The sequence below is a fragment of the Phocoena phocoena genome, chromosome 11, assembly GCF_963924675.1.
Source record: "Phocoena phocoena chromosome 11, mPhoPho1.1, whole genome shotgun sequence".
NCBI lineage: Eukaryota > Metazoa > Chordata > Mammalia > Artiodactyla > Phocoenidae > Phocoena > Phocoena phocoena.
The window spans coordinates 10,153,837-10,180,383 of NC_089229.1; the positions used below are offsets into that span (position 1 = coordinate 10,153,837).

The window sequence follows — 26,547 nt, forward strand, 5'->3', positions numbered from 1 at the left end:
CCAGGGGCCCCGGACTCTCCCTGGGGGCCTGCCTCATGCCCCCCAACCTCTTTCCCCCTTCTCTGTCCCACTGGGGAGGAGCCCCTTGCACACCCCCCTCCCCTGCTCCACACACCTCCCCTGTTTAACTTTTGTAAACGGTGAGAAATAAAGCAAGTGAGACACGGCAGCGGGACTGGTGGAGTCTGACTTGGGGTACAGGGTGGGACAGGGTGGGGATGGAGACCTCTCACTGGAGAAGGGAGTCCAGAAGGTTCTAAATGTCACTGGCAGTACCCTGGGAGGCCTCACTCACTCCCAGCCCCTCACATCCCTCATTTTAAGTTAAGTCTTTAGGTCTGGCCTAACTCCTGCAAGCTGTATCCCCCCATCTCTGGCCCAGGCTCATTTCTGCTGTGGGTTCCCTAGAGCCGGACGGATGGCAGTGGCTGAGGCCTGGGACCATCAGCAAGTCACCCTCCGGTGCCCTGGGACACAGCACCCTTTGTTCTGGCCCATCCCCACCCCCCTCAGTCCCAGGCTCTGGCTGGGATTAGCCTTATCCAGGGGAAAGCCATGGAGGCCCCTCCTGGAATGTGGCCTGGGGGCAGAGGGTGGGCGAGGAATTGAGGTGATTAGGGCTGGTGGGGTCTCTCTAGGGCAGGGCTGTGCCCTTTGTACCACTCGGACCCCCCAGGGCAGGGCTCTCTGTGTTCTCTGCCCGAAGCTCCAGGCGGTGAAGGGGCCCCCCATCTCTAGCTCTCCCTGGATGGGCCTGGGACGGGGAGCCCCACCACGCAGCCCAGCCTGGCCCTGTGCTGTGGTGGCTGCCTGGCCCTTCTCCCCTCCCAGTGGAAAGCCTCTTAGAGGGGATGGGGGTGGGGAACACTAAGCCCGAGGCTTGGGGGAGCGAGCTGTTGAGCGGCTGATCTGCGGGAAGCCTGGGAGTCTTCAGCTGCGGCCCCCATCGGGCTAGGCTTTCACAGGGGAGCCAGTGGGGCGGCCCCTCCCTGCAGGCCTCAGGAGATGCGAGGCTGGACACCCAAACCCACGGGACGGCTCAGGTAAGTGTGCAGCGATGGCTGTCAGGGACCACCTCTTGTCCTGGTCCTCAGGTGGCTGCAGCTGTGGTGACCAAGCCAGAACTTGGTCCTGGTGGGGCAGGGGCAGAGTCCCACGGGGCCCTTGGCATTGCCCAAGGCCAGGCGGGAGACCCCAGCGCAGAGGGGTTGCAGGAGGAGGGAGGCTCCAGCTGTGGGCTGGTCTAGCCTACCTGTGAGGCCCCTCTCCTGGTCTGTTATGGGGGCAATAGGGGTGCTGTGTGAACCCCTGGGTGGAGCTCTGGAAATGTGGAGGTGTTGGGGGCTGCTAAGGGTTTGGAGGGCAGAGGGTCTCTCTCCCAGTGCCCCCTCAAAGGTCTGCATCTGTCCAGTGGAGCCAGAGATCTGACCCTCCCCACACCAAGGTCCCCAGCTGGTCTGGGGTGATCAGTCACCCACCTTACAGGTGGGAAAACTGAGGCTCAGCAAGGGGAGGGGAGCTGCCCAAGTCACGGAGCAAATCCATGGCTAAGCTGGGATGAATTGGAACTCAGCTCCCTTGGCTTCTGGGACGAGGCTAACATTGTTACAACATGTTTTGGTTTTCCTTTCATAATTTTCTAAATGACAATAGACATTCCTGATCACTGAGAAAAATCAGGTACATACCCCAAGGCCAAGGAGGAAAATGAACTCCACCCATTTTGCCACTGGCACTTGTCTCCCCCTCCACCCCACACCTTGTTTGTTCCGTTGCCCTGAGACCCTCACATGTACACCCTGGGGACATTGCCGGTGCCCACACATGCCTCCGGTCACACACTGGCTGTCGGCTTTCCCACTCATCCGAACCCCCTCTCCTGACACTACTAGGTCCTGAGGGGCAAGGAGTATCCTCCAGAGGGAGTCTTCCTGAAGTTAAGACTCAGGTGGGAACGACTCTATTACCCACCCCTCATCCTTCACGCCCCTTGGAGGAGGGGAGATTCGGGGTGAGGTCCTACCTCGGTTTCCCCTCCTGGCTCCATTCCCCGAGCAGGGCTCCTGTGGGTAGCCCTGTGCCTCAGTTTCCCCACACCGGGGTCTCCATCCCCCTTTCTTGTCTGGGCTACAGACCCTCGCTGCTTCCTCTTGTCCCCTCTTCTCCAGCAGAGGCGGTGACGATGGGCACTAGAGGCCCCCGGCGGGGCCCTGGCCCCCCAGACGGCGGCTGGGGCTGGGCCGTGCTGGGCGCCTGCTTCGTGGTCACCGGTTTCGCCTATGGCTTCCCCAAGGCCGTGAGCGTCTTCTTCCGCGCGCTTATGCGCGACTTCGGCGCGGGCTACAGCGACACGGCCTGGGTATCCTCCATCATGCTCGCCATGCTCTACGGGACAGGTCAGCGCCCCCTCGCGGATCCCTCCCCCCTCCCCCAGGCCCAGGATTGAGAATAGGGATCAGGGACCAGGAGACACCCGACCCCTTGAGCATCTTCCCCCAGGCCCCTCGGGGTGGGCATGGAAACCCCTTCCTTCCTGTGGAAACATTAGCACCGGAGAGGGGAGCAGAGGGCAGGAGGGTGGCAGCGGCCAGAGGTGGAGCCCGCACCCAGGTGGCTGACCTGTCAAGCTTGGCCAGCTGGAAGGGCCGGCCCCTCCATTTCTGTCAAAAGACCCACACCCGCCTATGTTACAGGTGGGAAAACTAAGATCTAATTAAGATTCCCAGTCCCAAAGCTCTAACCACCTGTGGAGTGGGGGAGATGCTGGAGATATCCTGGCCAGGCAGCGTGGAGGGGTGGAGGAGAGGGATGGGGGAAGCCTGGGGAGGAAGGCGGCTCAAGCTGTGATTCCAGCTGTGAAAGTAATAAAGCGAATGGGGTCCGCCCCTTCTGCTTTATGTTCTCAGGAGGGCTGGGGACCAGTATAGAGGCTCCTCCCCTGCATCCCCCCATATGGCTCTCTTTGGTCTGTCCCAGCCAAGCTAGTGACCTTGGCCACAACACTGCCCTCTCTGAACCGGGGGTGACCTCATTCCTTCAAGCCGTCTTTCAAGGCTGGGAGGTACAAAGCCTGGAGTGTCTGCCACAGAGGGGTCCAGCCTGATTGGTGATCCTGCCCTGCCCACAGGCCCGGTGTCCAGCATCCTCGTGACCCGCTTTGGCTGTCGCCCGGTGATGCTGGTGGGTGGACTGTTGGCCTCGGCCGGCATGGTCCTAGCATCCTTTGCCACGCGCCTCCTGGAGCTATACCTGACAGCTGGGGTGCTCACAGGTGAGGGCGCCCACTGCTCTCCTCCTCGTGGGGGTCGGGGTGCAGGTGGGGGTCAGCAGCCCTTGCTGCAAGACCTCTTGTCCTCAGTTTCCCCACGAGGGGCGGTCCTCATCCTTCGGCCCCGTTCCCACCCCCCACCCCGGGGTCTGCACACCCTGTCGGGACCCCGCCCCTCCCTCCCGCCGGGGCCTGGGGTGGGGGCACCCTCGGGGAGCCCGCCACAGCACCGCCTCGCCCGCAGGCCTGGGCCTGGCCCTCAACTTCCAGCCGTCGCTCATCATGCTGGGGTTGTATTTCGAGCGGCGGCGGCCTCTGGCCAACGGGCTGGCGGCGGCCGGCAGCCCCGTGTTCCTGTCGGCGCTGTCGCCGCTCGGCCAGCAGCTGCTCGAGCACTTCGGCTGGCGCGGCGGCTTCCTGCTGCTCGGCGGCCTCCTGCTGCATTGCTGCGCGTGCGGCGCCGTCATGCGGCCGCCACCCGGGCCGCGGCCGCGCAGTAAGAGCGCGGGCGACGCTCCCGGGGAGGCGGAGGCGGACAGCGCGGGACTGCGCTTGCGCGAGGCGCCCTCTGGTGGCCGGACCCGCCGGCGCCTGTTGGACGTGACCGTGTGCGCCGACCGCGCCTTCGCGGTGTACGCCGTCACCAAGTTCCTGATGGCGCTCGGGCTCTTCGTGCCCGCCATCCTGTTGGTGAACTACGCCAAGGACGCGGGCGTGCCTGACTCCGAGGCTGCCTTCCTGCTCTCCATCGTGGGCTTCGTAGACATCGTGGCGCGGCCGGCGTGCGGCGCCCTGGCCGGCCTGGTGCGCCTGCGGCCGCATGTCGCCTACCTCTTCAGCCTGGCCCTGATGGCCAACGGGCTCACGGACCTGAGCAGCGCGCGCGCGCGCACCTACGGCGCCCTTGTCGCCTTCTGCGTCGCCTTCGGCCTCTCCTACGGCATGGTGGGCGCCCTGCAGTTCGAGGTGCTCATGGCGGCTGTGGGTGCGGCCCGATTCCCCAGTGCGCTGGGCCTGGTGCTACTCCTCGAGGCTGTGGCTGTGCTCATCGGACCGCCCTCTGCCGGTGCGCGCCACAGGAGGAGAGGGTGACGCGGCCTAGTGCCCCTAAGCCCAAAGGAAGCCCCCTCCCTATCCCAGATGGAACGTCCAGGGATGAGAGAGGGGAAGGGACCCATGGTGGGTGGGGAGGGGGGAGAGAGAGCCCGGTGGGGTAGACTCCCATTACCATGGCCAGTTAGCCTCCCTCCCCTCCAGGCGGTACCACCAGAGGCCCAGTACAGGTTGCAGTCCCAGAATCAGAGTGGGGCCCTGCCCAGTGCTCAATGCCCATACCTTTGAAACACTGTATCTGAGTGCTTTAGTGTCCCCAGCCTCTAAGGGTGACTGGAGTAGGGAGAGTCCTTGGGGAACCAGGAGCAGAGTGGGCGGGCTCATTACGCTCACAGAGAGGCGGGCACGGGAGGCTTCCACCGTGCACACCGCCTGATGGGTGCTCTACACATCATAGAAAATCCTCATGACAAGGTGGTAGGGGAAGGCTTCCTGCAGGGGCTGGCATAAAGGCAGTCTCGCGGGGCAGGGCAGGACCCCCCAGGAGAGGGCACAGGGAGTATTTGGGGACACTGTTCCTATACAAGTAAGGCAGGAGCTAGGATCAGAAAGGTGGGGGTGGGGGACATTAGGGTCTTGCTGGGTTGTCAGGTTATCCCTGAAACAGCAGGAAGCCTGCCTGTGAGCAGGAGAGAGCTGAGGTCAGGCTGTAGGATGGAGCAATGATGGGGGCTGCCTTTGCTAGGGCCCAGGCTGCACCCGAGATGAGGTGAGCTGCCCATTCTTCCAGGGCTGGGCTAGCTGAGTGCCGTCATCAAGCTTTGTCACCTCACCTGACCTTGAATTTCCACTTCAGTGCAGTGGGAATTGCACTGAACCTGAACCCCTGTGTGAGCAGCCCCCAAACCCAACCACCAAAAGCTATAAAACCAGCCAGAGGCTCAGGGACCCATCTTCCATTTTCTTGGGTGACCCTGGGGTGGATCTGATAGGCAGAGAAGGCACGTGGGGTGAGAAGAAGGTGAGGGACACCACAGGGCTGTGTGTGGAAGGGGCGGGACTGGCTGGCTGGGCAGGGGTCAGGAAGGCAAGTTTGGGGTACTGCTCAGAGGGGCTCAGGCGGGCAGCTGGCTTGGAGGACTCCAGGGAACCTCCCCAAGGCCTCAGAGATACAGATTGAGAGGTCACAGCCTGTTGTGGACAGCCACAAGGATGCCTCCGAGAGAGGGGGGAGCCCACTGAGGAGCCACACTTTCGGGGAAAGATTTGCAAGTAAAAGATTTTGCCGAGTATGAAAGTGACATGTGCTTGTGATAGCAAACCTGGAAATACACAGAGGGAAAGGAGTTCTACAAGCCCTGCCCCCAGCCCCCATGCTAATGGTAGCTCAGTCCTGGGTACACGGGGCCTCCTGGGAGGGGGGAGGCCTGGGGGTTGCGGGGAGAGCTGAGCCAGGCTCCTGAAGACCAAGGAGGTTAAGTGGAAAGGACAAGAGTTAGGGGCCCCCAGGAGAGCAGGGCTAAGCCCAGTGCTCTCCCCACTCCCGGGTCAAATATCCCCAGCTGGGCAAGTTCCAGGGTACATGTTGGGCTGGAATCCCGAGGACAGGCGGTCCCTTGTAAACTAAGTGCTGCCTCACCAAAGGCCCCATATCACTTGAGAAATTGAGGTCCAGGGAGGTGAAGTGACGGTTTTAAGATCTCAAATGGCAGAACCCTCATGGATTTTTGCATCTGTAAAATGGGAACAAAGACTGGGGCGTGTGTGTGTGTGTGTGTGTGTGTGTGTTACCCGTGAGCCCCACCAAGAGCACTGCCCTTATCTGACGGTGTGGGTGTGAAGGGTGGGCTCCCCCGCAGACCCTCACCTCCCCATCCGCCCTCCCCGCAGGCCGCCTGGTGGACGCACTGAAGAACTACGAGATCATCTTCTACCTGGCAGGCTCTGAGGTGGCCCTGGCCGGGGTCTTCATGGCTGTCGCCACCAAGTGTTGCCTGCGCCGCTCTCAGGACACCACACCCAGCCCAGGCACCAAGGGCGGGGCCAGCGACACGGAGGATGCTGAGGCCGAAGTGGACTCTGAGCCCCTGCCTACCAGCGCCGAGGAGCCCGGTGGCCTCCAAGCCCTGGCGGTGCCGAGCCCAGGGACTGGGCCCTCGGAACCCGAGATGGAGGCAGAGCCGGGGCTAGACTCCGAGTCTGTGTAGCGCGGGGGCACTAGGTGGGGTGGCCAGGGACTTCAGGAATGGGGCTTCCCCTCTCAGAGCCCCGGCTGCCCCCACAGGGCCTGGCACACGGGAGGCTGCTCCGGTGGTCACCGCCAGGGTCCGTGCAGGGAGCTGCCTCCCTCTTCTGCCCACTGGCCCTGGCCCCGCCAGTGAAGCTGCTGTGCACGGCAGGGCGTGGGCCTGTGTCAATCTTAAGTCCATAAAGCTGAGCTGAAAGAGCTTCTGTTCCTGCGCCTCTGGCTGCTACCTGGGGATGGGTTAGCAGGGAGTCTGAGAGGCTCCCCCTGGGGCCCTCCAACCGCCTCCCCACCCCCCATCCCCTGCCGTGGGTGTTGGGGAGGAAGTGGCAGAGGTGGAGGACAGCAGGGGAAAGTGTCCCGCTCCAGCCCCGCTGCTCAGAGCTGTACACTGAAGCCCTCGCTGGCAGCACCTCCCGCTGGAGCAGCCCGGAGCAGAGAAAGAGCGCAGGTCCGAGTGGCGGGCTGGGGCTGGATCCTGGCCCTGAGCCCCGGGCTCCTCTCGCACACTGGAGGTGGAGAGTGCCTGACTCTTTGACTCCATCCTGTGGACAGCAGGGGGGTGGCGGAGGGGGAAACGGCACCTGCCCTGCCCCCTCACCTTCCTAAGAGGGACCCTCTTCCAGCCCGGCTCTGGGTCTCCTCTCTCTAGGGGATAAACTCGGGTGTCCTGGGACCCTTGCTCTGGACACGTGTCCCTACGGACGCCACTGCGGACCCTGGCATCTGCTCCCCCGCCCGCCAGTGGAGTCCCAGGGATAGCTCCTCAATGGCACTTTGAGTCAAGTGCAGGGAGCTCCAGGTCTCACCCTGGCTAGGAAGGTTTAGGGATCTGTTTAAGTATTCATTCTCTTCCCACAAACTAGACACCCCTTTCCTTGCCTCCCTCCCTCCAAATCACCAGCTTGGTGACCTGGGGCCCAGTGGAGGAAGCAGCCTTCCCACCGCAGGCCCTGATTCCATTCATCCGTACTCCTCAGGGGAGCCCATTCCACTGGTGACCCCCTCCCCACTAGTCTCATTTTCCATCCATGCCCCAGGAAGGTGTGGGGAGCCCCTGCAGATGCCCGGCCAACTTACACCGTGTCTGTGCTTTCCCCTGAGCCACTACAACAGTGACTACATCTTATTTTAACAAATCCTCACAGAGCACTGACTGTGCCAGGCACCGTGCTAAGCCCTTCACAAATGTTAACTCATCTAATCCTCAGTCAGGACCCAAGAAGGTAGGTACCCTCATTAGCCACACTCAGATAGGGAAACTGAGGCACAGGAACTGAGGAGGTAGCTCAGGGTCACAGAAGCTATGACTGGAACCTAGGCTGTCGGATGCAGTCTGTGCCCTTGGCCTCCACACTGGCTGCCCCTTCAGGGAGGTGGTATAGTCTGACAGTTCTAGGGGATCTACGTGGTGACAGCCCATCCCTCTCTCCACACTCCCAGTCCTGCCTGAGGATCCCATTCAGGTCACTGCCCGGGACCCCCCGCCCCGGCCATTGTGGACCCTGCCCACCTCTCACACCCTCTTGCACCCCTCCCATTCTCAGGACGAGCACGTATTTCATTGTCCAAACAGGGACACTTTGAGAGTGAAAAGGGCCGCTATTAATAGTTACACTAGGACCACAGGTGTGCACTGGGACTGTCCAGGTGAAGCCGGACACCTGGGATACTAGCGTGGTACCGCCCACTGGGCTTCTCCCCTTGGGCCTGGCAGAACAGGCGACCTGGAATGGCTGGGGCACCCTTAACACTCTCCCCAGTTTGGGGCCTTGGGTCCTCCTGACCCAGTATCTGCCCTGCCCTTCCCCAGATAAAGGTTGAGTTCATGGCCAGAAGCACTGAAGGATCAAAGACAAGGGAGGATGTAAGAGGCTCCACAGAACAGAAAGCCTGGGAGGCATGGGGAAAAGTGGAGTCTTCTGAATTTGATGGATCCGAGTCCAGATCCCACTCTGTCCCTGTACACCATGTGGCCCTGGGCAAGCCTCTTCTGAGCCTCAGTTTCCCATCTGTAAATGGGGACAGTAGTGCTAATCCACAGAACTGCTGTGAGGAGTCAGTGCTATAAAGGGAATGTCAGTAAACCTTGTTGCCCTGCCTTGGTGATCAGGGGGCAGAAGAGGGGGACGTCGAGGGGAGAGAGGGGTCTGAGGCCACTGCAAAGAGCCCAGCTCCATCTGGGTTTGTGTTTATTCAGTACAGGCCCAGCGCCCAGCCCCTCCCCAGGGAAGTGGCTGAGCGAGGGAATAAAACAAATCAAGGCCGCCGAGGTGAGTGTGGACTGGGGTGGGGCCAGCCTAGGGCAAGGTGAGGGTGCACGTGAAACCCTGGTCCCAAGCTCGGCGGTCCACCCGCGCCCCCTCCCGGCAGGTCTCCGGGGGACCAGTGGAGGTGCCCACAAGGAACGGCTCCTGGACTCCCCGCCACCTCCAGCCCCTCTTCCTTTCTGCCCTCTTTCTCCTTCCTAAGGCAGGTCCAGAGACCAAGCTCTCCAGCTGGCTGGGGAGGTGGGGAGGGAAGGTGGAGGGGCCAGTGTCCAGGTCCCAGGCCACGGCCCGGTGCCTTTCCTGGGCGGGCGCCAGGGTTCGCTGTGCTGGGACAGAGGAGCAGGGAGGCAGGCGCCCCAAGCCAGCAGGCCTTCATGCGCCACCCTGTTGTGCGGCAGCCCTGCCCCCACTCCCATGCTGCTGTCCTCCCACTCGCCCTACCCCCCAGATCCGCACCCAAGGGGGCACTCAGGAGTCACACCAGCTTCCGCCCTTGTCCAGGGGCCCGGCAGCCCCTCGCGCATCCCTGGATGGCTCCCCGGCTGCCGTGTCCTCCTCGTCTTCCTCCCCCTCGTCCTCGCCGTCAGTGAACTCATCCTGGCTGAAGCCGTAGGCCAGCGTGGTGTGGGCCAGGTCCACCTCGATGGGGAAGACGTCGGCGTCACGCAGCACTGAGTAGCAGTCGTTGTAGTACTTGGACATGGTGGACACGAAGCGTTGCAGCTGGAACACGATGTCCTGGACTGGGGCAGGAGGGCGGGCAGACGGGCGCCAGTGGGCCGGGGCTGCCTGCGCGTGGAGAAGACCCTCCCTGCCCTCCTGGGCATCCCATCATGCACCTCACTGACCCCTCGTGCCCCGGGAGGGGGCAAGGCCAGGGCTGCCCAGCCCTGCACAGAAGCCAGGCCGCCTCCCAGCTCCCAGTCAGGCAGTGGAGGAGGCCTGCCAGGGTGGTGGGATGGTGGACTACACCCCAAGGAGCCCACGGGGCACGGCCAGTCCCACCCAGGCCAGGCTCCAGGAAGCTCCCATCTTGGGTCTGACTCAGAGCTCTGCCATGCGCTGGCCCTGGGAGCTCAGGTAAGTACTATACCTCTCTGGGCCACAGTTTTCCCAGCTGTGAAATGGGGAGAGGATGGTGTAGGGGTTGCCCGAGGCAGGGTGTGGCCCGCGGGCCGGGCGCCTGCCCACAGCCCACAGCCCTCACCATGTTTCTGGTCCAGCAGCTCCATCTTCTCCAGCACGTCCTTGCGCATCTGGGAGAAGCGAGTGCGGGCCTCCTGGCGACAGCGCAGGATCAGGCGGTACTCGTAGTTGCCTGTGCTCACGCGGTACAGGGGCTCCCCTAGAGCCTGGGGCAGGGGAAGCACATCAGGGACCCTGGGCGGGGTGGGGAGCCTGCTCTGGGGCAGAGGGGGGTGGGGGCAGGGAGGCTGCAGAGCCGACCCTCGGGTTCACACCCCTGCACAGCACGGCACTCTTCAAAGCTACCATTTCTGAGGCGCCAGGACTGCTAGAAGCGCTTAGTGATAGCTTTGTGGAAAAAAACAACCTAAAACCCAAACCCTTGCCATATTAAATAAATGAATATTTAGTCCTAGATGGACCCTGATACCAAAAATATTAAAAACGGGCTTCCCTGAAGGCGCAGTGGTTAAGAATCCACTGGCCAATGCAAGGGACACGGGTTTGAGCCCTGGTCCAGGAGGATCCCACATGCCGTGGAGCAACTAAGCCCGTGAGCCACAACTACTGAGCCTGCGCTCTAGAGCCCACGAGCCACAACTACTGAGCCCGCGAGCCACAACTACTGAAGCCCATGCGCCTAGAGCCCGTGCTCTGCAACAAGAGAAACCACTGTCATGAGAAGCAGTGAAGAGTAGCCTCGCTCGCTGCAGCTAGAGAAAGCCCACGCGTAACAACGAAGACCCAACGTGGCCAAAAATTAATACATAAAAAAAAATTTAAAAATTTAAAAAATCTATAAAAAAAAATTTAAAAGAAGTAAAACACCACCTCTCAGGAGTGAGGAAAGTCAGTTTTTCCCTGCAAGAGCCCCACAAAGTCTGGGGGACAGCTGGTCTGGGAGCAGGCACTGGGAGTGTCCCACAGCAAGCTGGCCAGCACTCCAAGGCCCAGAGGGGCCAGGGGTGGGGGAATCACCCCAAACCTCCAGAAACAAGAGCCTGGCCAAACCCCCAGGCCTCTCCTGGGTTGGCCTGGCCCACCTGCTATCCCTGGCAGACCCAGCCCGTTCTTGGGGCTCTGTGAGGTAGGCAGGGGAAGATTTGTGCACCCCGAGCCTTTCCAATACCACAGCCACGCTCCCTCACCCCGTGGCACTCACAATGCAGCTGTATTCCTCGTCATCCATCTCCTTCACCTTCAAGCAGTACGACTGTGGGACAGGTGAAGCCAGGTTGTCGGAGGGGCTGCACCACCTGGGTGCCCACCCTGACGTCCCCTTCCTCCCATGCCACGCTGTACCCCTCAGCCACCCAGAGGAGCCGGTGTGCCAGGCCTCGTGGGCCCTGTGCACCCCCAGCTGGGATGAGCTGAGACGTGTCAGGCAGAGGCTGGCCCCTCAGTCAGACCGGCCTTCGCTCAGGAGGCTCAGGACAGCCAGGGCACTCATCTAGGAGGGTGGAAAGGGCCTGAGAGACAGCCCAGCATTTACCACACTCAAGTCCCAAGAGATGCTCTGGGAAAAAAGGCTCCATGGTCCAAAGAGCTTGGGAAGGCCCCTGAAGACCCATGGTACGTATGGGTCTACCAAAAGCTCTGACAAGTCCTCAAGCAAAGGACCTTGGCCTCTTTGATGGAGTATTTCTCCTCATCTCCTTTCACCACAGAATTATTATTTGAACATAAAACTCATTAACATCCCTTGGTACCCACTTTATAACCACTGACCTAGTCTAATCCATTGTTAAAAGTGACCAAAAGGATTCCCATGGGGTCAGAGTGCTCCAGAGTGAGGGCTCTACCCACCCCAGGCTCCCAGGGGCTCCTCTGGACAGCTGAAGCAGGGCCTAGGCTGCTGCCTGATTCCCCAGCACCTCCTAGGCCCCTGGTCCCACCTCCTCAATCAGATGTGACCGAGACTCTGGCCCTGCCCTGCTAACCACCGTGTAGCTGACCGAGGAGAGGCAAATCTTCAGGTGGGCTCTGACCCCAGCAGGCCAGGCCCACACCCCAGCAGAAGCTGGAGACCACTTACCAGGTACTCAAACTTCACGTCCAGGTACTTCTTGATGGTGAGGCGAGTGTCTGGGATGGCTTTGTTGAGGTACGTGTTCAGGTCCGTCAGCATCTGGAAGGGGAGGATGGGGCGGACGCTTAAGCCCCCATGGGCAGAGGGGTCAGGCTGGCCAGGGTGGCAAGGAATGGCACTGATGTGTCAATGCTTCTAGTGGACTCAGATGTCAGAGCCAAAGGCTCCTGGACAGCCTTGTCCGTTTCAAGGACGAGAAGACAGACCAGGTCACGGGCAAGCTGTAACTCCGGAGGAGCCAGGGCCAGAAAAGAGCCGGGAGGTCGATGCTGAGGCCGCGGAGGAGGAGTGCCTCACGCATGGTCAGCTGTGTAGGACACCAAGCCAGAGCCGGCCCCCCGGTGCTCCAAGTCCAGAACAGGACCCCTTCCGCTCGCCACACCGCCCCCTCCCCCATCACGTGCTGACACACACACGCTCCACGGGACCTACCGGCTTGATGGTCTTCAGCAGCCGGATGCCAAACTTCTCAATGCTGCGGTGGGCGTCGGCGAACTTCACGAAAGCCTCGCTCGCAGCTGGCTGGGGCTCCCGCACCCCAATCACGGAGAACACGTCCCCAAAGGCTGCGTGACAAGTTTGTCCTGAAGGCTGCCCCTACTTGACCCCTTAACGGAGAAGCCAGGGATTTGTTGGGGAGAAGCAAGGCGGGGGGTGTGGCAGGCTGGAGGCCGAGGTCTGCCCGAGGTCTACGTCCCAAGGGAGATGGGTCTACACCTCAAGAAAGGTGAATCTATACCCCTAAGAGAGTTGGACCTACATCCCCAGGGAATGTAGACTCCGGTGTAGACACCTGAGTCTACACCTTGAGGAAGCCGGGTCTACATCCAAGGGAGCTGGCCCTCATTCCCCACAGCGACCAGACCATGGAGAAGGCTAGGTCAAGGTTGAAGGAGGTGAAGTTGTCTGGGGGCAGAGTACTAGTCTGGGAATCTGGGCCTTAGGTCAACTCTGCCCCTAAGGAGCTGCGTGACCACTTTTTCTATCTGGGCTTTGTTTTCCCAACTGCAAAACGGGGTTAACTGTAGCTGCCCTGCCCAACTAATAACAAACTTGTAGGAAACGAGATCACAAATAAGGAAGGGCCTCGCACATAGTAAGCGGCAGTACAGATAGACGGGACAGGGCCCGGAGGAGTAACTGTGCCCCACAGAAGACAAGCTGGTCTAGGGGACTTCCCTAGCGGTCCAGTGGCTGGGACTCTGCGCTTCCACTGCAGGGGGCCCAGGTTCAATCCCTGGCCGGGGAACTAAGATCCCACAAGCCGTGCGGTGCGGCCAAAAAAAAAAAAGACTAGCTGGTCTACTGCTCCCCGCTGGCCCCATTATTGCTACACCCCAGCATCTAGACAGTGCCCAGCCCAAACCTGGCCCGAGGTCAGATGCTGCGGTGTCTGCCTGAGCGTGGGCACGAGAAGGGCCCCAGGGAGGAGCTTGGCCGCACCCTCCCTGTATGGATGTAGGGGAGGCGCTGAGCCCAGAGGGTAACAAGGGTTTTTCCAGGGTCACGCAGCAGGTGTGGGGCATCCTTACCCCGGTGCGTCTGCGACAGCTCATAAAAGGCCCGTAGGAGGTTCTTGGTGTGTTCTGTCATCCCTGTGGGAGAGACCCAACCGAGGGGGCTGGGGGCACATGGTGGGGACCACAATGGCCGAGGACACGGCCTCCAAATGCCCACCCCACCCCGAGGCCCTCACTATTCCTGGGTTTCAGACTCTTCTCGCTAGGTTTACATGTGCCATTATTTGATTTTTATGGGCATGTATTACTTTTACAATCAGAAAAAGTATGTCTTGGGCTTCCCTGGTGGCGCAGTGGTTAAGAATCCGCCTGCCAATGCAGGGTACACGGGTTCAAGCCCTGGTCTGGGAAGATCCCACAAGCCACCGAGCAACTGAGCCCGTGTGCCACAACTACTGAGCCTGTGCTCTAGAGCCCGCGAGCCACAACTACTGAGCCCGTGTGCTACAACTACTGAAGCCCGCAAGCCTAAAGCCTGTGCTCCACAACAAGAGAAGCCACGGTGACAAGCCCGCGCACCGCAACAAAGAGTAGCCCCCGCTCGCTGCAACTAGAGAAAGCCTGCGAGCAGCAACGAAGACCCCACACAGCCAAAAATAAATTTATTTTAAAAAAAAGAAGTATGTCTTAAGATTTTTTTTCCTTAAGTATATTTAATGGCCATGGTCCTAGAATTGCATAGGCTCGCACTCTGCCCCCACTGCCATCATCTTTAGAGCAGGGCTCCAGAGCTCCACCCCAGGGCAGAGCCAGTGCCAGGCACTTTCCAGACTGGGATACCCCACCCACCATGGGGCTGCCAGCCAGAGGGTGCGCCTGCCCACCTTTATACAGCTCGGCGGTCCGCTCCAGCTCCTCAAGCCTCTTGACAAGCCCATCTGTGGGGATCAGAGAGCCACAGGGTCAGGGGAGAGACCCACAGGTCACCTGAGCCAGGCTTGGGAGGGGCAAGGTCGCCCCCAGAGGAGCAGCACAGGACGTGGTCCCAGGGAGGGGACTTGGCACCTCAGGGTCAGCTGGGCTCACTGGTGTTTTGCAGAGAGCCTGGCACACCCAGACAAGTGGAGGTAGGCAGGGCAGCCCTCAGGATGCTCCTGAGATAAGCGCCACCCCAGCAGGCTGGGACACAGCGAAGGGGCAGAAAGGTGAAGAGGATGCCGGTACTTCCGGAAATCAGGAGTGAAAACCAGTTGGGCCGTTCCCAAGGCCAAGCCCGCGGGTGGCTCCCCACGGCCGGCAGGAGGCAGGCCCATGGCTGGCAGTCAAGGCCCTGGGACTCGTAACAACTCCCTGCTGATGGCCGAGGAGCAAGGCAGGCAGAGACAAGCAGCAGAGACGGGCCGCCTCGACAACAACTCTAAGGTAGGCTCCAAGGCAGCCCCCCACCACCGGCCGGCTCAGAGGCGAGAGCAATCGGGGAGGGGAGAGAAACTCAGCGAGGGCTTTGAGGAGGACCTTGCACGGGAGCGGGCCCTGGTGATCATCTTCGCTGGCTTCACAGGTAGTTTACTGAGCACCCGCTGTGCGCCGGACCCCGTTAGGCCCAGGAATGACCGTGGTGAATGAAATCTGAGTTGTGCCCTCAAGGCTTATAGTCCAGCAGCGGCAGTGGCCAGGCCACGACGGGCAGGGACAGTAAGGGCTGTAAGCTGAGGGGCAGGGGCAGTTGCCTCACCTCAAGGGCTCAAAACGAGAGCAAGTGGATTGCCAGGGAGGGGGCCGCATTCCAGATCGGGGTGGGTGGGACTCCCACCAGCAGCGAGTGGCACCGTCCTCCACTCCCACAGGGCTGAGGTCCACCCCCAACTCCCCACCGGGGGCACTAGCAGCAAATGCAGGGCAGGGCCCACGTCGGTGGCTTCCTTGCCCGGCACCTCCTAGACGGGGCCTGGCCTTACTGAGTGCCCTCCCCGCAGCTCAGTCCTTCTTCCACATGAGCCTTGGAGGCAGAGACTACTTTGCTCATCTTATAGAGAAAATCGAGGGACAGAGAGGTAAAGCAACTTGCCTAAAGGCACACAGCGAGGGCTATGCAGGCTGGGGTGCCCTCTGCCCCCCAGGCTCCTGTGCTGACCTGGGCCAGGGTTTTCAGAGTGGCAGGAGAGAAGGGGAGTAGCAGAAGCCGGGCCTGGGCCTTTCTCTGGGCAGAGAAGGCGGCTGTGTGTTGGGCTGTCAGGGAGGAAGGCCCGGGCTCTGGGGGCTGGAAGGGAGCGCCTCGGAGGTCTTCAGGAGGCTTCGGCCACTGGGCTGGCCTCTAGGCCCTGGCTCCCCAGAGCCTTGGCCCCTGGCCAGCCTGGCAGGGAAGGAGCCACGTAAGCGCCATGCTGTTGTTTTTAGCTAGGTCATGGGACATCATGACAGCTTCAATTTTAGAAACCCTATTTAAGGCTGGGGAAATTGCAAGGTCTGGGGGGAAAAACACAACAACCAGTTCTAATTTCATCCCAACGCATGGTAACTACAGTAACAGGGATTTATAGACACCAAGAAGCTGGAAATAGCAGCCGCCACTTTTGTACCCCATTTGGAACAAGCTCAGACCCCCCCTCCCCTGCATCCCAGCCAATAAAGCCCAGTGTGCCCAGCTGAGCCTACAATGTACGTAGGTATTTATATCTGTCCCCACACGTACACAGCAGAGCTGCTGCTATTTATAAACTCAGGCTGGTGACAGCAGGAGCAGGACCGAGTGCTTCACTGGCCCCCTGGGGAGAGAGCGCGTGTGTGTGTGTGTGTGTGTGTGTGTGTGTGTGTGTGTGTGTGTGCGCGCGCCCGCGCGCACGCACATGCGTGGGCGTGAATGTGCGTGTACGCGGTTTTCCCCCAGCCCTAGGCGGGCAGCCACCTCCAGCCCTGGGATGCGGGCAGCAGCGCCACCTCCTGGAGAGAGGCGGGGCAGAGCGGGCAGTGTGGGAGCAGCGCAGTGCATGCTGGGGTGACAAGAGGGCACAGGGTGGAAATGGGCTGGCGTGGGGCGGTGGGGGGGAGGCCTTGGCTGCGTGAGAGCAGCTGGGGGCAGTGGCGAAGGCACCAGCTTGGGGAGCTGGAGGGAGGCACCTCCCCACCATGAATTTGTCTCATCTGTGACCTGGGCCTGTGAATCCTTGCTGGGGAATGGAAGACACTGGCTGTAAGATGCCTACGCTGACTACTGTGAATGCTCTGGGAGCGGGAGAGGCCTCCAAGGATGCAGCCTGGTGGGCAGCCATGGTGCCCCTGCCCCTGAGGCCTGGGCCTGAGTCCCCGGGACCGAGGGTCAGGGGGTGGAAGGAGGGGACTCACCATTGCACAGGATAGCCCGGCTCAGGCCCAGAGCATCTGCGGTCCCCGAACTCATGTTCTCAACCAGCCGATGCTTCACCTTCTTCAACACTGGGACCAGGTGAGAAAGGGACTCAGTGAGGTAGAGTCTGGGCCCCCAGGCCATCCCCGCCCCATCGCGACTCAGAGCAACACTAGGGGCAGAAGGGGCTGAACCGGGGTTTGGCGTGTGGGTGACTGTGAAGTAGGGAGGGTCCCAGTGAGGGGTTCTGGGCCCCCGCCCTGTTCACTCTCTACCTGAGGGAGGCGCTGGGAGCCTGGAAGGGTAAATATGTAAAGCGCTTAACCAAGGGCCTGGCACTCAAAGTGGCTACTGGCTACCACTGAGAGCCCAGAGCTGCCCAGGCTTGATACCAGCTGACAGGCCGACCGCGGAGAACCTCTCCTCCGTCTCTCCTCCACTTCCGGGAGCAGAGGCACCATCAGTGACAACTGGCATCAGGCTCCAGACTCGGTTGCTGCACATGTGGTCACATACTCGGTCCCTGGAAGGGGACTAGGATGGGACCAGAGGGTTTTAGAAGAAGAACCTCCAGGACAGACTTGATCGGCCCTTAGCCTCTTTCCTTAAAAACCAGGAGGAGGCTGTGGCCCAAGGGTGTAGGAAAAGGGTGCTGGATCCCGGAGCCAGGAGATCTGGGTGTGCCTTCACCCAGGGGACACAGCATCTCTCTGGATCTCGGGCCTTGATCTGGAATGAAGTGTCTGGCCCAGAGGACCCTGAAGCTTCTGTCCAGCTCTTGAGCCTTGCAGCTTCCACAGAACCAAGGCCCAGACCCCCTAGCAGGAGGCGACATGTCCCACGGCATGCTATGGGCAGAAGGGCTGGCTTCTGTCCCAAAGTTGAGGTCCAGTTCAGACCCTGAGCCTTTCTGGGAGCAGGTGTGTAGAAGGGGCCAGGGCTGAGGAGGGGTATGCAGGTGGGCATGAGGTACCAGGCCAGGGCTGGGCTGCCCTCCCTTTCAGAAGGGTGAGGGACTGGGCCTGGTGAGCTGAAGGGCTGCACTACAAAGGACAACCCTAGGGCAGCAAGGTCCTAGAGGAGGTGGCTGGGGGAAGGTGGGTAAAACACAGGGCAGGGAGAAACCAGGGACAGGTTCCTGGGACCAGCTGCAGGGGGAGCACCCCTGGGTCCTCCCAGGCCCTTTGGATCGGCTCGGTCAGAAGAGTCAGAGACCACATCCATGTGAGTACTGATGCATGGCCGTAAGGAGGCAGCACGGGGCCTTATGGGGCCCCTGGACGCCACCGCCGCAGCTCGGCTTACCGATGTCCAGGGACATGCCCTGCTTGGGGTCCGCCTGTAGCTTGTTGTAGTGGAGAGTCACCTCCCCCTGGAAAAGCAGGACGAGCAGAGTGGTGACGGAGTCCCCCGGACCCCAAGCCCCTTCCCGGGAGAGGCCTGTTTTCACTGGAGTTTGTGGTCATGAAAAAATCCTGAGCCCTGGAAAAAGGTCCCTCCTTCTCTCACCACCCGCCAGGCCCTGGAGAATCAGCAGGGACAGGGGCAGACCAGGTCCCTGTTGACACTGAGCTCGCAGCCTGGCGATCTCTGATGTCCTGTGCCCCCGCCACCCCCATGCCACGGCCACACTCCAAAGCTCTGCGACATCATTAGTCCTGACACACAGAGGATCTTCTCCCGCGCTCTAAACCATCCCCATCCTCCCTCCACTCGCTCCACAAACTGTCCCAGCACACTCTCTGTGCCTGGTGCTGGGATGGAGGAAGCAGGTGCAGGGGCAGCCCCAGCCCCCAAGGGCCTGAGGCCAGCAAGGGAGGCCAGTGCAATTCCGGGAAATTACATGAATTGCAGTCTAGTGACTGGAAGAGAGGTGGCGCTCCTCCCGAGAAGCCTCCCCTGACCACGTGAGGCCACCCAGGTCACTCTCTCTCGTTCTCCAAATCCTAAGACCTCTGAACTTGGGACAGAATCCATTCAAATGCAAAACAGGATTTCAAGATTGCCTCCTAAGGACCCCAAGCAGTGAATCGGGGTAGATGCAAAAGGCTCTCGGGCTGCAGCACGGCGCGTGGAGAGCAGCTGTGGGGGAAGGAAGGAGCGCCGCGGCGGCAGTCAGACCTGGGCTCTGGTCCAGCTGTGCGACCACGAGCAAATCCTCCCCCCCACTCTGGGCACCAGTAAAGTAGGGGCCGTATCTCTGCGTGGCACCCAGACGTGGGAGCTGGGGAGTCCCTGCGCAATGGCAAGGCTGTGCTCACACACCGAAAGCGCCTGTTCTCGTGGGCAACGTGAGGGGGGGGCGCGACACAGGCCTGGGAGGACGAGGAGGGTTCTGCTGAGTAGGGATGGGGGGATGAGGGAGGGGATCCAGAGGGGGCACATGCACCCCACTTCTGTGCCAGGATGAAACACGGTACAGAGGACACGGAGGACGGATGGGAGGTGAGGAGAGGTTTGGATGGACGGGGTGAGGGAGCTCATCACACAGCTGGGACGCTCGACTCTCAGACTCTTAGGTCATCCTGTGGCCTTGCACCTCCTTCACTGTCTTGGTTTCCCAAGAGCTACTAGCAGCAAAAATCCCTAGGAAATGGCAAAAGGGCTGCATGCTTCCAGGACTGGCCAGAATGCTCCCTGCCATTCAGGGAGGGAGGGGCCCTGCGGGAAAGGCCTTGGCCTGGAGCAGCGGGGGCAGGGAGGGGGAAGCCGGGAACAGGCAGAGTGCAGAACAGGAGACCATCTGCTGGACCAGGAGCTGCCCCAGGGCCCAGGGGACTGAAAGTTCTTACAGGGACGGGGGTAGTACGGAGGGGTCCCTCTTTCCCTCTTACAACTTCCTGGGCCCAGCATGGCCCAGTGGACATTTACTGGATGTCTACTGACCCAGGTAGCTTCACCTCAGACTTCCAGCTTCGGCTCCAGCCCTGACTGGGGACGCACTGGCCCGCCCTGAGGAGTGGTTCTGTCTGACAGCTCCCCTTGGAGCTCGAGGACGGGGACCTTTCAGTCCTGGTGCCCACTCTCTCACCAAGGCCCAGCACAAGTCCTGGATCATAAATAGTATCTACTGAATGAACACGGAGCCGGGATGTGACCCAGACCCTGATGCACCGAGGAGGGAGCTGTGAAAGGGCCAGTCCCCCCTTCCAGGCCCTCTGGCAGGCTGGAGGTCCCGTAGCAGCCCTTACCTTCACCTCCTGAATCATCTTGGCCACCTCCACCTTAGTTTTTCCTTTGATTGACCTGCCATTGACCCCGGTGATCTCATCGCCAGCTGCCACGGTGCCGTCCAGCGCGGCTGGGGTGTTGTCAAACACCTGTGGGTGCATAAGGGGGGGAGGGTGGGGGAGAAAAGGAAAACTGGGAAGAAACCTGGTGGGGGACAGTCATTCCCTCCACCCCAACCAGCACCCAGCTCCGTCCTGGTCTCTGCCCTCTATCCCTTAAGTGGTGCTGGAGAAGGGCAAGGGGAGACAGCACCCTAACAGCCAGAAACGAGTGACCCACATTCTTGGGGGAGGGGAAGGGGGAACTGGAGGTAAATGCGACTGATGAGACTTTCCTCTTCTGGTATCAAATACACAAAACCTTACACGACCACAGGAGTGTTTGCTCCTCCCAAGCCATTTCTTGAGATTTTTTTCCAACAACACTGCACTGAGCTGACTCAGAGCCCCAAGGCACCACTTATCAGTCCCTGCACTTCATCTCTGTCTCCAAGGAGCAAGGGCCCCGCCACGCATGTGAGCCCCTTCTCCCAAGATGACCCCTAACACAGGGTCTGCACTCACTGGCTGAATGTGTCTGTTAAAGGACAGATGTATGGGGGACGCTCGGGGCGAGGGGCGAGCAGGCTACACAAGTGTATGCGGAGACGGACCCAAGAATACAAAAGTCACACCAGGCAAAAACCGCCAGGAGAGACGCCAAAATTATTAGCTGTCTCCCCTATACCTTATCTTTAGTTTCCAAGTTTTCTATGCAAAGCACGTAGAAAGAATATTTCATGATGTTTCATATACGTTAATATTATAAGAAAAAAATGAAATAATTAAGACAAACGTTTCTTTCTGCTACCTTCCAGAATCACAATAAAAACATAATTATTTGAAAAAGAATGGTAAAGGAGATCACGACAATAAAAGATATACAGCCATTTCTGGAAGATGGAACAGCGGGGATCCAAGGGCCTGCAGAGGGGGTTGATGAAAGAGAACTAGTCTTTGCTGGAAACTGCCGGCAGGCCAGGAAACAGACCTCTGGAAACATCCATAGGTGGGTGGAAGGCAAGGCAGAAAGTAGGGGGACAGACTCAACTCCAGGCTCCCTCCCCACCGACACAACCCTCCATGACCCCTTCTCTAGGGAACACGGAGGACACGGAACGCCACCACCCCAGCGCTGGCCACTGGCCTCCCTGCCCACATCCTGCTGGAGCTTCAGCAGCGGACATTTCCCAGACCGTTGTGGGTTTTGGCAGACAATCTGCAATGAAGCCTCTGGGCCCCCCAAAGCAGCCGCAGGGATTAAGGTGGGGGGGCGGGGGGGCGGGCAGGGACCAGCATTTCTAGAGTCTTCAGGCAGTGCCATCTGGTACAGCAGGAGAGCACATGGATGCTTTGGAGCCTGTCAGATCTGCTTTCTAACTTGGCCTCTACCACTTAGCCGGCTAGGGACCTGGGCCAGGAGCCTGGGTCTGCTCACCTATAAAACCACACGAGGGCTTCCCTCGTGGCGCAGCGGTTAAGAATCCCCCTGCCAATGCAGGGCACACGGGTTCGAGCCCTGGTCTGGGAAGATCCCACATGCTTCAGAGCAACTAAGCCCGTGTGCCACAACTACTGAGAGCCCACGTGCCACAACTGCTGAAGCTGGCGCGCCTAGAGCCCGTGCTCCGCAACAAGAGAAACCACCGCAGTGAGAGGCCCGTGCACCACAAGGAAGAGTAGCCCCCGCTCGCCGCAACTAGAGAAAGCCCGCCTGCAGCAGCGAAGACCGAACAGAGCCGAAAATAAATAAGTAAATAAATAAATTTTAAAAATAATAATAAACTATACGGGAGGACGTGCAGAGGTCATATGCAAACACGATACCATTTAAAAAGAAAGACCAAAAAACAGCAGTTACTATGCTCCGAGCTCTCTGAGGGCGGGGTCTCTGTTTTCTTGCTTTCTTATCTCTAGTGGCTACGAAAGAGCCTGGCCAGGCCCTCAGAAAATATTTCCCGAAGATAATGTCTGTTGTACTGATACTGATTTAACCAAAATTGACACGATATCTGTGTTGGGAAGATAGATAGATAGGTCTTGGAAGAAAGCTAAATTTTTAGCTCCTAGACTGAGAGAAGCTGACATAGAACAAAAACTAACAGGCTAAGCATCTTACTGAGGAAAATGGGACCTCACACCTGAACCGACAGCTAAAAGGGCGGGAAGCGGCGTTGCTTCTGGGATTGGGGTGGGGGAAGGGCGGCGAGAAGGCTCGAGCAGAGGGGATTGCTTATTTCACACTAGCCTTTTAGTACTCCTGACTTGTTCAAAGCAAGTCAGACAGCCTTTGATTAAAAATAAAACTGACTTTTGAGAAAAATCAATTCTATTATTTTATAATCACAGTTCACATTAAGAACAAACCTGGCCCCCCACAGGTGGTGAGGGGGAGATGGCAAGGAGGCCAGGCCTGGCGGAGGCCTCCCTAACACCTCCTGGGCCAGAGGAGGGCAAAGCGCTTGTAGAGGCCACACCCTAAGCAGGCAAGACCAGATGCAGGGAATCTCCATCTTCTAGGCCTTAGAAGTGACTCTTTTGCAAGATCCTCAGAGAAACTGCAGTTTCCCATCTGCCACCAATGGCTACATAGCTGAGAAGGTTAAAACATAGCTGGAATCCAGGTCAAGTTTATGTCTGAGGGGGGCAAGCTTCCTTCCAAGGCTACAGAAAGATCACTGACTCTGACCAGCCACATAATAAACGAGGCCTGTCCCCATTCCTGCGTCACAGCTGACAGAACATCACCAGGGCAGCCCTTCTTATAAGGACCACAGAATTGTTCAGTATCGCTGGCAGAGCATCTGGGAGAGTGAACTGTCGTAAAAATAATCGCAGCTGCTATCGAGGGAGTGCTGCTTAAGGGCCGGACGTTGCGTGATGTCATTTTGTTTAATCTTCACAACAACCCAAAGATGCCCAGATCTACACATTTTATATCCCCATTTTCCAGGTGAGGAGACTGAGGCCCAGGGAGCTTAAGTAACTAGTTAATAAGCAGGGAAGCTTGCACTTGGACTCAGGCCATTGTTATTTCATAGTCTTAGTCTTTCCATTATGCTTCACTTGTGTTAGTACCAAAGGCTGATGATTTTATTGATTCACCGATGACATTTTTATTGAAGGTCCGCTATTTGCCAGGCATTGTACAAGGTGCTGACTGCAGTGAAAAAGCAAACTGGGATCCTGACCTCATAGTGCAAAGAGTCTGGACAAGAAGTTAGACACAGAACTAATGAGCAAATCCATGAGTACAGATGGTGATAAGTGCTGAGAAGGAAAAGAACAGACTGAAATGATAGAGGAAAACAAGGGCGGACCTACTGACAGTGGGTGTTCGGGGAAGCCCCTCTGAAGAGAACGAGGAGTCGGCTGTGCAGAGGGGAGAAATGAACCTTTGTCACGCCCACGTAGGGAGGTGGCTCGCCCCCTCCAGCACCTCCCTTCCACCTCCAAAGTACTCAATACCTGGACAATATACAGGCAGGGACAGTACTGGGCTCCTCCTCCAATGCTGATCCCAATCAGGTTCTGAGCATCCTTCTGCAAGGTCACCTTCCCAGGTACAGTAGGGATTCCGCTGGAGAGAGAAGCATGTGTAGCTGAGTCCCCTGGAGAAAGGATGACTGGAGGGGATGGGGACAGACAGGCCTTCTAAAACCCCCAAGAGCCTCCAAGTGCTGCACAGCCGTTTCTCTTTCTCACTTGGCCAAAAAGATAGCATTTTGTGCTGGAACGTCACAGAGCTCTTAGAGCCATGCTGATGGGGGATCAAATCCCAATTCGGCCATTTATCAGCTGTGGGACTTGGGTGAGTAAGTCACCCACTCTGCATCTCAGTTTCCTCATCCATAAAATGGTATGGATAAAAAATGGCCACTTTATCAAAGTTCTTGGAAGAAAGTACATGGAAGGCACTTAACACCACCCCAGCTCAGAGCAGGCACTCCGTAAAAATAGGTCCCCCTTCCCTTTCCTTCATTCTCTCTCTAAGATTTGAGTCAGACTCTATCCTTGTCACCTTCTCAGGCACATATGGAACATAACAGCCACCTCCTCCAGGAAGCCTTCTCCTGTTAAGCTATCCATCACCCATCTGTCAATTGCTGTACTCAATTACCTCTCAGTTTTCACTATACATTAGCACTTATTTATGTTTTGTGGTAAATATTCTCATTTATTCTCTTATTCACTTGATAAACATTTGCTAACAACCTATTGATGCTGAGCACCATACTAAGTGCTGAGGACACAGAAAGGCATTGGACCCTCTCCTTGCTCTGCGGGAGTATATATTCTATTAAGGAAACTAACTTAATTTTTGAAACTCTGCCCCACTGATCATCTACGCTGGGGAGGAAAGTATGTTTATGATATTCCTGTTCATCCTTCAAAATGTGGCTCAACTGTCACCTCCTCTAGGAAGCCTTCCCTGAACACCCTAGAAAAGGCACTGCTTGGCCTCCTCGGTTCTCCTCGTAGCCAGGTCACTCTCCATTAGCACCCTTATGGCCCTGAACTGTATTTATCCATCAATGTGTCCACAGCCCCCTACAGATGGTGAGCTCCTGGAAGGGCAGGATTCATTTCTGCTACAGTACGAGACCTAATCTGCTGACAAGCCAGGGTCTGTGGAACTGGTAAGTCCAGGCACCTGAGAGACCTGGGGCTCCTGCACTAGTGGGACTTGGGGTAACAACATACTCACAGTTTATCCTCCTCGACGTCATAATCCAAGTCTGCAAACATGGTTCCGAGAGTTTCAGTGGGCTGGCTAACTGCCCAGCTCCGCAGGGGAATGGGGAACTGGATCCGGGAAAGAAAAGAGCTTAGAGCTTAGGGAACCAGTGCCTAAATGCCAACCCCAACCCCAACCCCGGCGATCTGGGAGAGCCGGGCCCTCCCACTCCCCTCCGGACGATTGGGGTAGTCCCCGGGGTGGGGGGTGGGTAGGTGATTCTTACTAGGTACCGGGGGGGACTCCAGGCCAGGGCGGGGCCTCAGATTCCAGAGCCCGCCCCACGGGTCTCCAGGCCCTTGGGAGCTGGCCTCTGTCGCTCACCGGAAGCGTCAGTACCACAGCCGGGTCCGGGCCAGGCTGGCACCTGAACCCACCTGCCGTTCCACCTGTCGGCGGCCGCGACTGTCGCGTCACTTCCGGGGGAACGCGGAAGTCCCGTCTTCCCGCACTGGGTATTTGCCTGGGTCCCTACAGGCAACCCTTCCCTCCCTGCCTCCCGGGGTTCCCAGAACGAGGAAGGAGAACAAGTATTGACGGAAGGTCCCCTTTAGCATGAAAAAGCGGAAAGAGAGGAAACGTCCGGACAGGCCGACGGCGCTCAACCCCGCCCCTTGCCCTGTGGCCGCCGCCATCTTGGTAAGGTCAGGGTTCTTCCCAGCTTCCTCAGCGGGACGCCGGGGGACCAAGCTGCCTGGCTGGTTGCCGTGGCAACGGAAGCATCCTTAGGCGGGGAGACCTCCAGAGAAGTTCAGTGGACTACAAACCCCGACACTTTCCCTTTCACATTTTCAGCACCCCGTCCTAGGGTGCCGTCACTCCTCTACTAGAATGACAGTGTCCGAGCTGGAAGGATACTTCGAGATGCCAGCCTAATAGGAGTTTTGCAGGCCAGGAAACTAAGCGCCAGAGAGGGGAAGAGAGTCCAGAGCCACTCACAGTTAATATAAGATCCAGATCTCGACCCTGAGACTCCTGCCACCTAGTTCAGTGCCCGTCTTAACACCTGCACACCTGTGGTCAGCGGCTCTGCTATTGACAGATTGGATTCCCTTCCCTTTCCTTTACGAGCCTCCTTTCTCCAAATGCAAACTAAGAGCCCTGAGGCTGAGGCTTTCCGTGATATTTAGTGAAAGACTCCTCACACCCCCGCTCCTTCCTTAGTCTTGAGCAGCTCCCCTGGGGTCCCCTTGAGAGTAACAGCCCCTGTGTACTTGAGGCTCAGGGAACGCCATCAGTGCTTCCCAGCCGAAGGGTCCAAATCTCATCTCCCCAACAACCTCTGCTGCCACTGGTATTGTGTAAAGTAAGTTCCCCGGAGCGGGTTGGTACTCCCAGAGACCCAGCGCTGGCATCTGCCTCATCCAGGCAGCATGGGCCCAGGCCTGTCCAGCTTCCTCCCAGGGGCAGCAGAGGAAGGAGAAATGCAGACGGATGATTATCCACATATCCCATGGCCTGATGGGAGCTGCACCCCACCCCATCCTCAGGGAACTATCTGAGTTTCAGCAGTTGTGCAGAACGCCACAACAGCGACGACTTTCCCATGTACCGACTGCTCCACTGTTCGGATCACTTTCACAGGATTTCAAAGTTCACCTCGACCCCGTGAGAGAAGAACAAGTAT

The 26,547-nt window shown here is 58.7% G+C and overlaps 2 protein-coding genes across 3 annotated transcripts; one reads left to right on the forward strand and one right to left on the reverse strand.

Annotated features, from left to right (window-relative positions):
• Positions 1-2,182: 2,182 nt before the first annotated feature.
• On the forward strand, positions 2,183-6,528 carry SLC16A8 (solute carrier family 16 member 8). Its single transcript, XM_065887795.1, has 4 exons — positions 2,183-2,396; positions 3,128-3,271; positions 3,513-4,334; positions 6,212-6,528. Exons 1-4 carry the CDS (start codon positions 2,183-2,185, stop codon positions 6,526-6,528), a joined length of 1,497 nt encoding a protein of 498 aa, XP_065743867.1.
• Positions 6,529-8,741: 2,213 nt separating this feature from the next.
• Positions 8,742-25,330, reverse strand: PICK1 (protein interacting with PRKCA 1). 2 transcript variants are annotated; one of them, XM_065886740.1, is made up of 13 exons: positions 25,147-25,330; positions 24,891-24,988; positions 23,651-23,762; positions 20,105-20,233; positions 18,219-18,285; positions 16,913-17,002; positions 14,455-14,508; positions 13,643-13,705; positions 12,543-12,676; positions 12,057-12,149; positions 11,184-11,234; positions 10,044-10,188; positions 8,742-9,579 (listed from the first exon to the last, which is right to left on the reverse strand). In XM_065886740.1, exons 2-13 carry the CDS (start codon positions 24,929-24,931, stop codon positions 9,305-9,307), a joined length of 1,254 nt encoding a protein of 417 aa, XP_065742812.1. In that variant the 5' UTR covers positions 24,932-24,988; positions 25,147-25,330; the 3' UTR covers positions 8,742-9,304. The 2 variants fall into 2 exon arrangements, with proteins under 2 accessions (XP_065742812.1, XP_065742813.1); XM_065886741.1 differs by having other exon boundaries at positions 9,192-9,579; positions 25,245-25,283.
• Between the last annotated feature and the right edge of the window lie 1,217 nt (positions 25,331-26,547).